Here is a 17,816-nt window from a genome sequence, read left to right on the forward strand (position 1 = left end):
ACAATCAATTTATATCTATAAATACTCAAAAAAAAAAAAAGCTACGAACAATAGTTTGTTCATGACTTCTGAGAAACCCAGCCTTGACTGATTGGCTCCCCGGTGACTTACTTCTGATTGGGCTCTGTTACGCATTGGGTTTGATTAATTTGAGCGAATCGGTTCACTCGGGCGGTTCATTTCAATAAACGGATTGTAAAACGATTCGCCGGTTTGTAAAAGTAAATTTGCTAACTGTTTTCGCCATAATTTTCGCCAAACATTCCACCCAGTGGAGTCACTAGGGATTCTGGGCCTATTGCACAGAATTTGTTATGTGGGGCCCCCTCAAAATCACGTTCAGTTAAAGTCTGTGTGTATAGTCTATAGGCTACTAATTATGTGCCACTGTAAACCTAGAAAAATTAGAATTTAAATAAGTGTTGACAGCGTCATTGGTTGTAATATGTGAAAGTTGTAGTCTGTCGCTTTTCTGTTAATGTAGGCTATATGCAGAGTTTGGTGGAGAGATTCACAAACGCTTGCGAATCTGTTCAAACGAGTCGTTCAAAAGAATCATTTCGCTCGTGAATCAAACACCTCTACTCTCTCTCTCGCCCTCCTGCTTTCAGTTCAGTCATGAGTTTCCAGTAAGAAGAGGCGTGTGATGTGAAATGAACATCGTTGTACTTTTCTACATCATCTTGAAGGATTAATTTTACCATAACCGTCCGATTTAAACTCTATTGATGGATTTCCACTCTAAACTTTTTGTCAAGTTCGGTCTATTATTTATAAGAACTGGATAAGAAAACCTGCGCACGTTACTACTCTTATGGGAACGGACTTTTAGTGAGGTAAGCAAGTTTCCCCAAACCTTTTCTTTCTAGAAGATGTAACTTAGACATTTTAAACTTTCACACAAGGTATTTTTGGTCTGTAGTGTATCTATAAAGTGCTACATGAATGTCAAAGAGAAGCTGAACCAGTAGAACCAGTTTGAGTTCCGGGCAGCTGGAAAGTCTCCTCTGCTTTCTGGTTCCTCACAGAAAAACACCAGGAACCAGCAGAAATGGCAGGAATAAACAGCTCAAACATGAAAACTCTGGAGGATTTGACTCTGGACTCTGGCTATGGAGCAGGGGACTCGTGTAAATCCTTAAGCCTGTCGTCCTCCAAGTCAAACTCGCAGGCGTTCATGAACACCCCTCACCGGGGGAACTGGTGGTACTACTCCGGCTCCATGAACAGCAGGAACAACAGCTGGGATACAGTCAACACGGTGCTTCCAGAGGATCCAGAGGACATTTTCTCCAAGTTCCCACGCTTACCGGAGCTGGAGGAGTTCCCGTGGATGGAGGAGGACGTGGGGAGGGTCGTGCGTAAAGGCGCGGTGAAGGGCGCCTCGCTCTCCGCGGAGGCTGTGCGCAGACTGGCCGCCCTGATGCGCAGGGCGCTGATCCGCATCTCCAGAGAAGCGCAGCGGCTCAGTGTCATGCACTGCAGATGCACCAGGTTCGAGGTCCAGAGCGCGATCCGTCTGGTGCTCAGCTGGGCGCTGGCGGATCACTGCGTCTCGGCCACTGTGAAGGCCATATCTATGTACAACATGAGCGCTGGAGAGCTCTTGCGCAAGGGGAAGTCAGCCCGGTGCGGGCTCGTGTTCTCCGTCGGACGGTTTTTCCGCTGGATGGTGGACACTCGGATCGCGGTGCGCATCCATGAGTACGCGGCCATCTGCCTGACCGCGTGTATGGAGGCTCTTGTGGAGGAGGTGGGCGTGCGCGTGCTGATGGCGGAGAAGGAAGGCGCGACGCCCGGCTGCGTCCTGACAGCAGAGGCGCTGGAGGGGGTCGTCAATAATGATGCCGAGCTTTGGGGGGTCCTGCAACACTATGAGCATCTCATCTGTGGGAAGAACGCCAATGGTAGGTACTTTACTGTTGTTGTTGCTTAAACTGTTTCACTCATCAGTTCCTTGTGGCCTAGTGGTTAGATTTGGCTGAAGGGTAGTTGAAACCACACAAGGGTTGATCCGTCACCATTGTGCACTTAGACACCACAAGTTGCTTCAAGGGGAGTATATATGTACTTAAATCACTTTGGAGGGAAGTGTCATTTTCTGCTAATTGTATTTGGACCATGCTTATTGATAACTATAAAATTAAAACAATAATGAAAAAGAAGAAACAGAAACACGTTTATTTATAATAAAATGTATTTAACACTATATTTAAAATAAATTTTATTTTATTTCAGCTATTTTTTTAGTTTAAGAAATGCTAAAATAACTCAAACTAAATAGACATAAAATAGACATAAAAAAACTATAATTAAAATATCCAAAACAAAATTACTAAAGCTTTAACTGAAATTAAAATGAAAACGGAACATATCTAAAAATTTAATTGAATTCAAAATATTACCAAAATGTATAATAGTGTACTAAAACAGCTTATTTTATTCAAGCTAGTTGTCAAGGTAACATTTTTCATTTAAATTTAGTTTAAGCATTAAAATAACTAAAACTAAATAAATTAAAAAGTAAAACTATATAGACATATTTTAAAAACACTAACAAAATTGAAAAAAAAAAAACAATATTACTAAAACTTTAAAAGTAAAATGAAAACAGAAAATATAAACATTAAATAGAATTCAAAATATTAACAAAAAATTATGGTAGCATATCAATGATATTAAAAGAGCTTTTTTATTTCAGCTAGCTAACTCAATATAATACGTCTCATTTTAATTTAGTTTAAGTTGACGTATTAAAATGAGCAAAACTAAATAAACGGACTGAAAAGTAAAACCATACGGGGAAAAAACCAATAAAGATAAAAAACAAATAAAATTACTTAAGTTAAAATGAAAACAGAAAATTCAGAATACGAACAGAAAAAACAGAATTCAGAATAAGAAGAAAAACTATAATATTATATCAGTGATAATAAAATAACACTGATTTGGACACTTAAAAATGTATGAATATCATTAAAATATCTACCTTTACCTAAGAATCTAAGTTCATTATTTTAAAGAGAGATAATCAAAATCAAAATATTTCATAATAATGAGTTTAATTGGGTTTAAGATTATACAATGATACATTAACTGGTTATGTGTTTATAAATGTTAGTGGAACATTAGTATTTATTGCTGTTAATGTGATGAACTTTTGGTAAAATACTGGCACGATGTTACAAAATTACAATTTGGTGTGAATGATCTGTACTAAAATACTGAATCTGCGATCTGTTGGTAGACCCACACAAATGTTGATAGCATGTTGGTGTTTGCTCTGAAAGATGAAAATGGAAATCAATTTCCAGAAATCACAGGTCAATCACGTCATTCTGCCTGTGACAGGTCATTACACGCTTCCTCTTCTCCAGCTGGGAGAATTACCCCGTGCTGCCAACTTCTGCATCATCTAGGTTGCATTTTCATTTTGATTTGTCTGTGGTTAACCAGGATCTAGCATGAGGTTTTCACAAACATTCACAAGCGTAAACCGATCTTAACTGATTGACCAGGCAAAGAGAACAAACAATATCTATAAAAACAGCATGCGGTTCTGATGTAGTACTGTCCTGCTTTCGCCACCATTACTCATAATTTCTGTTTGCTCTGTCATAAAGACATTCAGGACAAATGCTTTGATTACTGTCTTATGTTGGAGGCTGACATGAGAGTTTTGACATGCATATAACACAGATTTTTCACTTATTTGATGACCCATTAAAGGAAAATGGTAAGTTTGATTGCTTAGAAAAGTGTATTTCTTCAACAAACCTCACAATTTGAGGTATTATTCACATTTGTAGCAATGGTGCAGGACAAGGTGAGTGAAAGCCATGTATAGCTAATAATAATAGTAGGTATTGTTTAAATATTTGCTGTACTGTATATACAATATGATAGTTTAAGGTGAAACGGGGGTATCATGGTTAACTAAAACAAACAATAAATAAATACATAACTTTTTGTTACTTGAAATTAAATAAGTTTATATATTTCAGGTAGTTGCAAAGGCAGCATTGCTCATTTTAATTTACTAAATGTACTAAAATAACTACAGCTAAAACTGAAATTAAAATTAATAAAAACTATATAGACATTTATAAAAGTAAATAAAAAAATAACAAAACCACAAAAGTACTAAAACTTTAACTAAAAATGAAATTGTTAAAATTTAAAATATTAATAAATTAATAAATAAAACGTTCAATTGTACTAAAATAACACTCTGGTGAAATTTGAATCAGTTCTCAAACATTTCTATATAAAATTTTGAGTTGAAGCACTGAAATGTTCCTACAGTGTAGCCTAGGGTGCGTTTACACGATACCATTTTCAACTAAAAACAGAAAACTTGTTATGTGTTTTGGTTGTTCATTTACACGACAACAGCGTTTTGGGGGCATGAAAATGCAAGCTTTTGAAAACCGGTTTCAAAGAGCAAGTTTTTGAAAACAATACCATTATCGTCTCCGTATACAAAAAATGGTGAAGTCATGCGCATGTGTATTATGTGTTTAGTCTATAGGTTTGGCCGCGTAGTGTTTCTGTACAAAGTGACATCGCCAACTACTGGCCTGGCATGAATATTACAGCATTTTTAGTCGTATCTGTGTGAATGGGGATCGTTTTGATGTGGTCGTCTGTATGTGAAACGTTTCAAAAACACAAAGGAAAAACGTTTCCGTTTTTAGTACATTGAGATGCTAATTGATTTCAGCTAGGCTACAGAATTAATAAGTGCTTCGAGTCCAGCTACTGACATTAAAAAGACTTCCATGACAATACTGGGGCAGTGGAAAGACTTTATTAATTAAAATCAGAGGAGTGTGGGTACAATATTTAGGCTACGCTAACAAAAAGCTCTTTTTTGGCACGGGTAGTCAGGATCTCAGCTCTGCATAATCCTTACACAGCTCACTTTCTCTGGGATGCCATGCAGGCATCAAATTAGGTCGGTCCATAAAGACGACTCAGTGGATCAATGTGCTTTCAGGACGGTCGTGTTAACAAAGTGCTGCGCGTTCACTTCACAAAACCCTCGCGTGCCATTACTGTTGATGAATGGGCATCTGATCCACTGCGTTTCCTCTGTCAAGTGCAGGAGATTGAATCTGAAACGCCTTAAATGTGGCTCGTTTATGATTTCAGCCGTGACTCAGTGGCCTTTCAGAATGTACTTGATTACACAAAGCATCTCACAACCAGATTATTCATGACTTGCTTTTGTTGGCTGCTATTATTGTGCTTGAGAATGCCTTTTAAACAGCCTTGATTCCCGTAGACCAGTACACTTGTCTTATAAGTTTGTATGTTTGTTTTTTTAAACCTCTGACTTTGAAGTTTAAAGTCAACACAAAATGGCATCCGGAACCATTTTACTTCGATAATATGATGTCTTTTTTCTGAGTAAAGCAGAATATTGGCAACATTTAGCATGGTGTCTAAATGTAATAACTTGCCCCACCTCTGAAACGAATTTCCTTTTCTGCTGACATCATCAAGTCCTTTAGTTTTTCAGCCCCACCCCTGCAGCTACCTGTCATATGGAGACTCTTTCACAGTCAAATTTGTTCCCACTGGATGAAATTAAGTCCTGTCTTACAATTTTAGTCATTTAATAACTAGTTCCAAAGTAAATTACTTTAAGGAAGTAAACAGAGTTGACTTCATGTTGACTTTATTGTAACTGATGGTAGGAGTACCTTTACTCACAAGTAATTCATAGTTTGTTTGCTACAAAAGTTCTTCTCTATCATCTGCCAACCAGCCCCACATCTGGAAGTCTTTAAGACTTGCTTCTCTTTGCCAACTCAAGTCACTCCCACTTTCTCCAACACACACTCCATTCCCCTCTCTGCCTCTTTTCTATTTACTTTAGTCCTTCTTTCCTGGATCCGGTTCTGTGAACGCACATGCTTTTAACAAGGCGCCCACTGTACCAACGTGCCATTTAAAATCCAATGAACACAAAGCACTAAATGCATAGTTTTCTCTCGCCGATAGTTGCTATTGACGTTCACGTTGCATTTGAGTGTGCAAGTGATTCATGGAGAAAACATCTTCATACTTGATACCTGAACAAGTGCTTTCTCAAACTCGCTTCTGAGAACATCTGTGAACCCGAGCCAGAGCAGGACGTGAACTTTGTCCCTTGTCATTTGCGGCAGACTCTGGACAGTACTGGGATTTTTGGCACAGCTTTTGAACATTTGCTACCCTGATGGAAACATCTTTTTTGCAGAAGTAGTCTGCAGGCCAGTGCACTTGTGTCTTGTGGAGGTTATTTTTATGCTTTTAGTGGATTTAGGATGGCAGTAACAGGGAAAACAGTGGCACTGTTTATGCATGCTTCCAGCCAAAACCAAAGGCCCAGCTGTACGAGAAGCTCAGACTTCTCTGAGCTAGCGGCTAAAAACAGCACAAGTTTTATGATGGCTTAAAAACATTTCAAGGGCTACATTTCAAGAGAGCTCCTTAAAACAAGATAACTTCATTATCTAGTCACTAGCATTAGCTAAAACTTGTGAGCTCATGGAACCTCACACAGTAAGTGACTGAAATGAAACACCCTACATAGGCAGCATCTCTAGGTGTGAAACAAATATAGCACTCTTCAGTGTTGGGGGTAACGCATTGCAAGTTATATATAACTTATAACTTATATAAAAAAACGATAATATAACTTTTGGGTGAAAAAAAGTAATGCAAAAGTAACATCATGTTTTGTTTTTGCATTATTACAATTACTAATTGTGTTGCTTTGTTACTTTTTATGGAGTAATGCAAATTACTTTTAAAAGTAACTTTCCCCAACACTGGCACTCTTCATGTGAAGTGCACTAGACAGTACAACTCACAATTGATTCCAGTAGAGTTCTATGTTAGCATGTGGCTAAGATAACAACATGATACACTCTTAAGCATAAAAATACAATCACACACACACACACACACACACAAATATTAGGTAAACCATTAATCACATTGAAGACCTCACTTTGGTTGCATCTGAAATCACATACTTTCCTACTACATAGTAGGCGAAAAACAGTATGCGAGAGAGTGGTATTTCCTAATTCACAATATTCGTAAATCAGTTGGCGAAAAGTCCACGGATGACCTACTACTTCCTGCAAAATATCTTAAAGGGATAGTTCATCCAAAAATGAAATGTGATGTTTATCTGCTTACCCTCAGGGCATCCAAGATGTAGGTGACTTTGTTTCTTCAGTAGAACACATATGATGATTTTTAACTTCAGCCGTTGCAGTCTATCAGTCGTATAATGCATGGCAATGGTAACAAAATCTATGAGAGTAAAAAAAACATGCACAGACAAATCCAAATTAAACCCTGCGGCTCGTGATGACACATTGATGTCCTAAGACACGAAACGATCGGTTTGTGCCAGAAACCGAACAGTATTTATATAATTTTTTACCTCTAATACACCACTATGTTCAACTGTCTTTGTTCGCGCGCACGGCTTCCGGTGCGTGAGGTGTGTACGCGCTCTGGCGTACTTTGTGAACAGTGTGCGTTGTTGAATTTATGATCTGGAGTTATTTCATTTGCAACTACCTGCCCGCTCCTCAGGCCTGTCCCAAGAGGCATCAGGATAATTGGTTATTGACAGGGTTTAATTTGGATTTGTCTGTGCATGTCTCACAGATTTTGTTACCATTGCCATGCATTATACGACTGATAGACTGCAACGGTTCAAGTTAAAAATCAACATATGTGTTTTACTGAAGAAACAAAGTCACCTACATCTTGGATGCCCTGAGGGTAAGCAGATAAACATCAAATTTTCATTTTTGGATGAACTATCCCTTTAAGTGGACATTTTACTACATTTTACAGTGCAGTGACACAACTGAAGCTCACATGACAATGACATATAGTACGTCCGGATTACGTTCATACTATATAGAATTTACTTATTTTAACTGTCACAAGTAATTACATTCAAAGGATGTACCTGCCATTTCAAACGCAGCCGTTATGAGATTTTAGGCCACACTATTAAACCATTAACTACGACTTTTGCCTCAATAAACGCATAATGTGCTGCTTATTTATAGTAAGGATGTTGTTAAGTTTAGGGATGTAGAATATGGCCATGCAGAATATTTGCTTTATAAGTACTAATTAACAGCCACTGTTAATAACAGGCACGCTAATAAGCAACTAGTTAATAGTGAGAATTGGTTCCTAAACTAAAGTGTTACCATATTTTATTTATTTATTTATTTATTGGTTGGTTCACCAGGCTTGTCACAATGCATTCTGGGATTACCCTCAATCGTCATTTTGACCAAATGAAGGTTTCTAAATATGTAGATTTTGCTCCTTCCTTTTTCATAAACAGCCAGAATCACATCTTTGATCCCTTAAAATGTTGCCTAGGTTGGCAGCTCACTAGGAAGCACTTGAATGTCCTGTTTGCCTAGTCAAACCATATTTGCATAAAGTGCAAATGCACATAGATATCTTTTTATAAGTTGCTAGAACAGTTTGAATAATGATAAACTCGTAGTTAACAACAAACATTTGAGGAATCGTGGCTTTTACTTGATGCAAATACTACAGCATCAATAGCGTTGGAGAATGCTAAGTGTGTCTGTGTTACAGTTGCAGGTTGTTTATGGAATTTAGTTCGGGACATAATCCTGTGAAAGTACTGGAGGCTTGTTGGAAAGCAGGAGAAAAGGTGGGTGAATAGCCAGCGGATTGAAGCCGGTCAGCACGTGGCTTTGCGTTTTTGTGCTCATGCCTCTATACAAACGTCCTCATAGGTCAATCCTCTGCCTGTCGCCATGACAACACTGACCCCAGACAGGAAATTAGGGGAAGTGTGGGAAAACGGCCAACAATGACACGTGCAGTAGTTTAATGTTGGGGTGAATTATTGTGAGGAGAAAATGCAGTCTTGTGGAACGTTAAGAAGAATAAAATGGAGTGATTATTGATGAATAGTTTCTTCTCACTGCAAAGTGTCTGAAAAATCACATCTCAGTTTTCACGTGTCGCTTGTACTAAAATAACCGTTAGTGACTAAAATAGCCTTCAGATCTTTTTTTCCCACAATCTTGTGTTCTACAACTTTGTATTTAATTCAGTGCATAGCCCATCTTTTTTGATGTTGGCAGTATTGCATATCCTAAAATTATAATCACATTTTGAAGTAATGAAATAATCATTTCATTCTGCAATAAAGAACAGAACTGTGGATTTAATATTTATAATATTAAATGCACCATATGCCATGTAGATGTATTATAAAAAAATAGGTCCATATGCTTTCTTCAACGATTGCATATTGTGATTTATCATTTTGGCTTATACTGATGACATCTGTCATGATAATTATGAATGAAATAACCCATATTTTAATGTTCTTTTCAAACAAGACAGATTCCTTCTTTGACCCCTGTGGTTTGTTTCTCTCTCTCTCATTGACTGAAAGCGTTTCACATTTGTCATGATCCAATGAAACTCTGTCTGTCCCGGTTCTTGTCTTCAAATGCAGCAGGGATGATTTATCGCTGTCAATAAGCAGCCATTTGCGAACATTCCTGTAATATTTAATTGCTCTGAATGGGAGCTGTTGCAGTAAATGGAAACAGTCTTGTAGAGATATGCACAGTAATGGCTTCTGTGTTGGGTTTGAATTCTGCAGCTTCCATTTTTAGTCTGTAAAGTGCTGATTTAGGTCTTAAAATAGTCTAAAATGTCTCCAGAATCCATTTAAACATGATTCGGTGAGCTTTTCTGAGCTTTTGGGTTGTCTGTGTATAAATGTTATTACACTCTTGTTGAATATTTTGTTGAGTTTTTTTTTTCTAATTTCTGTTGTTTAAAACGACAGTTAGGCAAATAACATTGAAAACAGCACTGCAGAATGGATACAGTGACCCCCAAATTTATTTGGACCATTTTGGACACTTAAGTTACATTTAAAATGTATAAATGTTAAAGCGTTAGACAACAAACTAACAATATTTTCATAAGTTTGTCTAATGAACCTGCATGCCATACAATACAATCAGTAATTGGAGTAAGACGTCCATTTAATGTCCAATAAAAGCTCCTAAGTTTGCTTTTCAGTGAGATTGTTTTAAAAACAAATGTTTCTGAATAAAATTTTAATGAAGACAGAAGATCAATATAAAGGCTATAAAAGCTTTATTGCTGCTGAGAGGTTTTCTTTGCGTAATGTTCACGGTGCTTTCTTATCTCTTTAGTGCCCTCAAAAGGTTTGCCAGTCTGGTAAACCAAACAGCCCTGAGCTTTCCCGCACGAGTTTCCTCAAGTCATGCCCGCTTTAGGTTTACACCACCACCACAACAGAAAAAAAAAAATAAGAAATGATTTATTGAACCAATCAGATATATTTGCTTGAGGACATTCTTCCAACAAAAGTCTATTTCTTTATTTTCAGAGTCGTTTTATATTTTTTTGGTAAAACATGCCCAGGCAGGGGAAATCTACAACATATTTCCAGCTGTATAAAATAACAGCACTTGCAGTAATCTACTATAAAAAATCTCTCACCCAAGTAGGAATTTACCCTACGGGTATAAGGATGCATGAAACAACTGGTAGAAAGACAATATCTGCCTTCAGATCGAGAGTACTCAATGCCAACAGAAAACAGTGACATAATATAATTTATTAGAAATGACCCTGCTTTAAAGAGGAATAAACGTTTCTGTTTAATTGAAAGTAAAGTTTCAGTTGAAGTAAAAATTGTTTGCACAAGAAGCTTTTAACTTTCCCTTTCTGTCATGTTCAGTGTGATTGCATCTGATTTGCATGAGAGACTTTGAGGCACGCTGTGTCTTTACCAGTGTTGGGCAGTAACACATTACTTAGTAACGCATTACTGTAATTTGATTACTTTTTTAGTAACGGAGTAATCTAACACGTTATAATTTTCAAAATAGTAATTAGAGTATGCCGAGGTCTCTTTATGTTACTGCTGCGTTACATTGCTGACAGAATGCAGTGTTTTATAATCTAGAGATTGTAAAAAGGATTAATAACAAATATTTATCGGGAGTGTGTATGCTGGGATTTCATAAATTTCATGGAGAAAAAAGTAACGTAAGTAATTACTTTTGAAATAAAGTAATCAGAACATTAACGTGATTACTTTTAAAAGGAGTAATCAGTAATCAGTAATTTGATTACATTTTCAGAGTAACTTGCCCAACACTGGTCTTTACTGTTTTGGGAAACAAACTAAATGTTTCAGATCCTTCTTTCTTGGTGGCCTGGGGGAGCAGCCCATGACTGAGGACAGATTTAGCTGTATTATTGTTTAGAGACCCTGGTCATCCTGATTTTGGACAGGCAGGGTTGTCAGGTTGGACACAGCTCAAACATTGAGGAAGCTTGCAATAAATCGTGTAAATGGCAACTTTTAGAGCACAGAGTTCAGACAGCTGGACAGTTTTAAAGGACACCATTGTCCTGACCCTTAATGGTTGTCAGTGGTCAGTCATATTTCAGCCATATATTTCAGGCGGTGTGTGTGTGTCTTACATGCATTTCTAGATATAACAAATGTAAAATTCAAACATCTGGTCCATTTAAACTGTAGCTGCACTTTAAGCGCACAGAACATCAATCTCAAAATGCACCTGTTTTTTTTTAAGCAAAGATATCATAATGCAATACGCCATGAGACTCCATGTGATTTTACGACTTTTAAAGGGGTCATATGATGCTGCTAAAAAGAACATTATTTTGTGTATTTGGTGTAATGTGTTTACGGGCTTGAGAACGGCATGGCCGGCGGAATCGACGAAGGAGCGACAACCACATGTGACGACCCCGGACTGGACTCCGCTTCGTCCACGGTGAAAGCTGATCCACAGCACTAAGTTGATGTATTCCCTCAGCGACCAGCACAGATCAGCTCTAGGCATGAGGAAGCAGATATCGTCCTCTTTTGGAAGACCAAACAAAGTAGTTTCGCTTTCACAACGAAACACACAGCTCTTCACGACATGGCGACAGCAACAATACTACAGCGAGAATAAAAGTTACGCCTTCTTTCTTTGCGTGAACATTTGGGCGGCGTTATGCAAATCTTCCCACATAGTGACGTAGATATGTGGGGGCGTGTTAGAACGAGCCGTTTTAGGTAGGCGTGGTTAACTCTTAACTTTTATAAAGAATATCTCTTTGGATTTGAGACTTTAGTCTTTGCAACTTTACAGATCTTCCTTATGCACCAAGAGCTTGTAACACTTCAAAGAGAAAGGAAAAATTGAAATCGCATCATGACTCCTTTAAGGGGTGTTTGTAAAGCATGCTGTGAAATGGGGAAAACACCCTCATCGTGGTAAAATCAGTGTAATAAGGGGCCTCTTATGGCTTGTTTTTTTTTTTTGGCAATTTAGAATAGCAATTTAATAAAGGACACAAATGTCCAATAAATAAATAATAATACATGTTTTTTTTTATTAATAAATATAATAAAAATATCTAACCAAGTGATTCCAGGGAGCGGTGTAATAAGTAAACAGTAATTAATATAATAAGTCACTTAAACCTTCACCTTTTAATTGCATTTATGCTCTTATTTTGTTCGTGTTGAACACTGAAAATGCAATAAAATCCTTAATTTGAGAGAAATCTGAGCACAAGTCTCTTTATTCACTCTTTGTCTTCTAGTGTGAAGGCCTTTGTTCTCGGATTGAAGTCTCAGTGTCTCTTTGTCGCTCTGATAATTGGCTGGGGACAGACTTATGACTGGACACTTTTCTCCATGGTTATAAAACCAAGCTGTGCTCATGGGCGTGTGCAGGAGAAAGACGTCACATCTGTCCTTCTGCATGTAATGGAGGGACATCTGCAAGTCGGACTTAAATGGGGACAAAGCCAGCATTATGACCCTACTTTAATTAACCCACGCTCATTAAAACGAGCCTGAGCTATTTAGTAAATGATGCAAGTATAATGAGTCTCACTCTTTTGCTCAGTGTATGTATTACAGCACTTAGGACATCAGGAGAGCTTGTTGGGACAATTAGTCATAGGGTGGGCAAGTTGCATTTAAAGGAAGTCCTCCAGACAGAAAGGTAATGACAACTGAGTAGTTGATCACTGGTTGTGTCTCTACGTCTCAGTCCCTCAATAATTGTTTGAACATAAGCTAGCCGCTTTTGAGGTTTAAAATGCAGTAAGCACTTTAATTGGCATATGGTTAAAAACAAAGCTGTGTTCTGTAAGGACAATTTCAGAAGAATGCCCTTAGTGGTTTTGTAATAGTTTGCCAGTACCTGTTATACTAGCACGTCATAAATAACCAGCCAAGCAAGACCACACAAAGGCCCTGTGGCTCCCTGTAGATAGGAAGCAAGATGGAACGTGCCAATTGCTTTCCCAGGAAAATATTGTGACACTTACGAGTTCATATATAACTTGTCAATAAACTCAAGTGGGTTCAGATGTGGTTGTTAGGATGTTAAAAGATAACTGAACCACTGGATGCCTTGCTGGTACCGGCAAAATCTATGTTATTGTATGGTCTGTATGGTCAACAAAACGTTATGATGTCCCATTTGTCATTTAAGGATTCAAAAGCTTGCTCGTGAGTGCCCAATTGCAAAGCCTGCCCTGGTACTAACTTCACAGGGATCTACTACCCAACAGTCCATGTGGCATTACGTCACCAAAGCATTGACACCGCCAAAGAGGAAAGCAAGGACTATGGCATAGTGGCAAGGACTGGAGGGCGGCATTTGGGATTTCACCTAAGGTGCACACTCTAATAGTTAGGTTTTCTAACTAGGTCAACTAAGAATTTTTCATCCTGGTCTAGTGGAGTGAAGTTGTGCTGCCAAGCCTCAACTTGTGTCCACATTTGCATCTTGAATTCCCATTAAGCCAGATTGCTAGGTTGTAACAGATGTGAGTTAAAGGTCTGCTCTCTCCTGGGGTCTAGATCAAGACCATGCCTCATTAACAGTGGCTACTTTTACTTTTAAGGGACTCTTAAGTTTTCTTGAAGGAATCAGTCAACTTTTTTTCAAACAGTCTTAAGTATTGGTAGGTTAAACATGTTGTAAGGGCATCTAGTTTTCACATTTTGGTCAGAAAGACTAGTTGAGGTTGGGATTTTGTAAACTCCCTGGGTGTATTCCTAGTATTCTAAGATTATCACCCTTCAAAATGAGGACAGGCTTGGCTCATCTCACTTATCTTGAAAGTGAGTCCAAGCTCTTCTCTCAATCATCTTTGGAAGGCCTGTTAGACCACAGCCAGGTTCTTGCCAGGCAGAGTTGATGGAGTAACCACAAAGGGCTCATAACATTATACTGAATCTCATGGGAAAATGGAGAAAATCATTTTCAGAGGTTTCTTGGGAAAGACGAGGAAGGGGAAAAAAGGAGTAGGAAAGCAGTTAGTCAACATAAAGACAAAAAAAAGACTGTCGCATTTCCTGTTAAAGTTCAGGGATCTTCATAAATAATGCATGTTTTTATGTCTCTGTTTAACTTACATGTGCAAATGAGCAAGTGTGAAGTCTCTTGCTTTGTGCTAACAGCGTTCCATACACCCAAAGCTGTAGAAATCACCTGCTTTTATGTGGGGAACCGTGCTGCTTGTGAGAAACCATGCTGTTGGATCACAAGTCTGCCACAGTCGGTCTCCTAAAATAACAGAGAAGAGGTAATTAGCACTTCCTGCTTTCCAAACTCTACAAGAGGAATACATGAACCATATGGTAAGAGAAGACTAATAAAGGCCCTGTTTAGACCTGGTATGAATATCCATTTTGGGTGGTCAGATCAGTGGTCAGCTGAGACTTTATACCTGCTACTAACATGCATCGCAAAACACATCCCACTGACAAAAATTGTGCAAAAAAATTACCTTTATGAGTACAGCGGCTTGGCACTGGGGTAGCTGCCTTAAGGGGACAACTTTGTATCTTATTTACCACTAAAAGGTGCATACTAGTACCTTAGAGCAGTAATACGTCCCCACTGGGTACTGCCCCAGTGAAAAGCTATTGTACCCCTAAAGGTACCAGTGCACATTTTTATCTGAGAGTGCATCAACTTACAAACTATAACGTTTATCTTAAATGTTACTTAAGTCTAGCTTTCAGGATTTGTTCCATCCCCCAATTCTACAGCATCCTGCTATTAGGACACGCCAGAGCAGACTTATAATTACAATGTCAAAGAAAGCAGTAGACCAGCTAGCACACATGGCAAGAAACAAAGAAGTCTAATGTCCCATGAGACTATGCCACCGTTTAGCACGCAGTCAACCTAAAGCTCAGCTTTTCATCCTATCCTATGCTGTTTATTTAGGAACAGCAGCTTAGAAGTAATAGAAGAGGGCATCTGGGTTGGCTAGGCTATTAGCACATTGTCAGGCCTAAAGGGAGGGGGGAAATTAAGGCAAATTTGGAGCAGGGAACTAGTTGTTTGCACAGACGCTAGAGGTGGTAATAAAAGATGGATGCTAACCCTCCAGTCCTATATTAGTGTTATTTAGGGTGACTTGTATAACTGGCTGAGCGGTTTGGGTAGTTTGAGTAGGCAATGTGGTAAAGCAAACGCAACCATCTAAACTGAGCTAACTAAAGCCATTTATATATAGCCTATATAATATCACAGCAATTATTATAAAACCCTCAAAAAACTACTATATGATGTTAAATGTTGCTAACAAACTAACCTCACAATTTTTAATGCAAAAGGGTGTTGTATCTCTGGAAAGACTCTGGGTTTGTTTAATACTGTAATAATCCTTCAGACACTATTAAGTCATAACAGCAGGTCTTAGACTAGATAAATGTACAACAAAATGGTTTGACCTTTCTTTATCCTGTACAAGTCAGGAAATGCCTAAAACATAACCTTCTATGTTCTGAATGTCTGTAGGAAGCAAACAGGATTTTGGGAGTATGTCTTGCCTCAAGGCCTCAGTTTGAGTATTTTGTGGCAAAGGCAGATGGGTAGATTTTAGAAGGAGTGGTCTTCCCCAAATGCCTTTTTTTTTCTCGCTTTTTCCATCTGGCTTATGTGCCTGAATGGGGTTTCTGTGGGTGGTCCCAAAGGCCTCTGGGCCACAGCTTTTCAGCTCTGAGCAAACGTGAAGTAGTGTTAGCTTGAATTCTAATTTAAATTGAGTCAATTATCTTTGAATTTCTGCTAAATTTAGGAAGTAGTCTTAAGCCAGTAAACATTGATGACCTCTAACAAGACCTTCAGTTCTTCTCATTTACGATTTCTGATTGTAAGATAATTGGCTGTATTGATGGAAAGTTGATTAATAAATAAACAATCTATTTTAAATAAAGGATCTCAATTTAGAATCCTTCATGTCAGTCCACAAGTTTTCAATCTTTCTCCCCCAACTAATCGAGCAGTCTGAAGGAAAATCAGTGCCGGTTCCCCTGAGACCAGAACATATTTCCTTCCGTTCTGTTTTCTGCCCAAGAGTGGGGTGTGGTCACATTTGAATGGGCACATCTGTGTTTACCCTAGTGTGTTTGTTTGTGATGGTCAGGAATGACGAGAATAGTTGCCATTTAAGAATGTCACAATAAGAGCCACTCCAGGAGGCACCTGTAGTGATGGCAGCTGGGTCCACATGATGGTGGGACCGTGGAATTCTGAAACAGGTGTATCAAAGAGAAGTATGACAGACATTTATCGGCATGCATGATATGTTTGCATTGCCACTGCAATGCAAGTTAGGCAATAGCAGTATGCTCTCCTCAAACCAGGCATGAAAAGTGTGATGGTGTTTAATGTAGCATGTCAAACCAGAATTAGCATTATAAAACCAACAACAATCAGAATTTCTCCCAGTATGTCAGGATAGGTACCAGCCAAATATTGTGGCAGGTGGCTTATTAGAAATACTGGATTCAATGCTCATAGGGAAGTCTTGAACTAGTGGCTGAAGTTAGTAGAGACTTTCTTCTGGTTAAGGATGGCTGTTTCGATTAATGTGTAGAGATGTTTCTGGAAATTGTGGTGGTATCCACTTGTATTACCCTGAGCTTACTTCCAAGTTGAAGATGTGGACTGGGGTGGGTGGGAGTTTGGGAGAGTGGCCGATGGGGGCTCACTGGGAGATCAAGAATTAGTGGATGAAGGGGGATTGTAGATGAGGGAGCAGAAACCCCCTAGGAAAGAGAGATGGGGGTAGGGTTGAGCCAGTGATTGAGAGTCAGATCTGTTGAAGGACAGATTGATCTTGTTAGCCCTGCCCAGGTTCTTCTGCGCCAGGTTACAAGCCAGTTTGTGACCTGTCGTCTTTTCACTTAATCCATATTGTTCTTTTAAAATTGCTCTCCATGTTTATTAGTTGTTGTTCTTCCTTTTCATCTCCGTTTGGACTTGCTTTGGTTGCTTCCTATCTGAAGTCTTATTCCTGTTTAGCAGGTCCTACTGGTTCTTTGTGATCCATGGCTTGTTCCTGAGAAAAATAGTCACTGAGTCCCTCAAAGTCCTCGCCACATGACTCAACATGCCCCAATTTGTCTCCTTCAAGGCAACCCAAGAATCCACCCAGTTGTCCAGTTTCTCACAGTTCACATGGTTGCAGGCAGGGACCGGATGACTGGTTTGTATGTTTGGATAATTAGCCAAGTTGTGGTTCAGTCTGTCCACGGATGGCAAAAAGTTTTATGCCTTTTGACATTGGTATACGATAGGTCTGAGTCTTGTTTTCTCTGGTTGTACAAGCTGCAAACTAAAAGAGGGTTGTGAGGGTGGGGAAGGGTGAAAGTTTAAAACCCCAGAGATGGCAATGAGTGTGTTTGAATG

General features: G+C 38.7%; 1 protein-coding gene across 1 annotated transcript in view; it reads left to right on the plus strand.

The window, feature by feature from the left end:
- Positions 1-600: 600 nt before the first annotated feature.
- LOC107688574 (ankyrin repeat and BTB/POZ domain-containing protein 2-like) overlaps positions 601-17,816 on the plus strand; it is a 64,907-nt gene continuing 47,691 nt past the window's right edge. The window contains exons 1-2 of the mRNA XM_016486278.1: positions 601-836; positions 1,029-1,907. Coding sequence (XP_016341764.1) covers positions 1,052-1,907 — 856 coding nt within the window. The 5' untranslated portion in view covers positions 601-836; positions 1,029-1,051. The remainder of the gene's footprint in view (positions 837-1,028; positions 1,908-17,816) is intronic.

The sequence above is a fragment of the Sinocyclocheilus anshuiensis genome, unplaced genomic scaffold (assembly GCF_001515605.1).
Source record: "Sinocyclocheilus anshuiensis isolate Anshui unplaced genomic scaffold, SAMN03320099.WGS_v1.1 scaffold521, whole genome shotgun sequence".
In the NCBI taxonomy this organism is placed as follows: Eukaryota; Metazoa; Chordata; class Actinopteri; order Cypriniformes; family Cyprinidae; genus Sinocyclocheilus; species Sinocyclocheilus anshuiensis.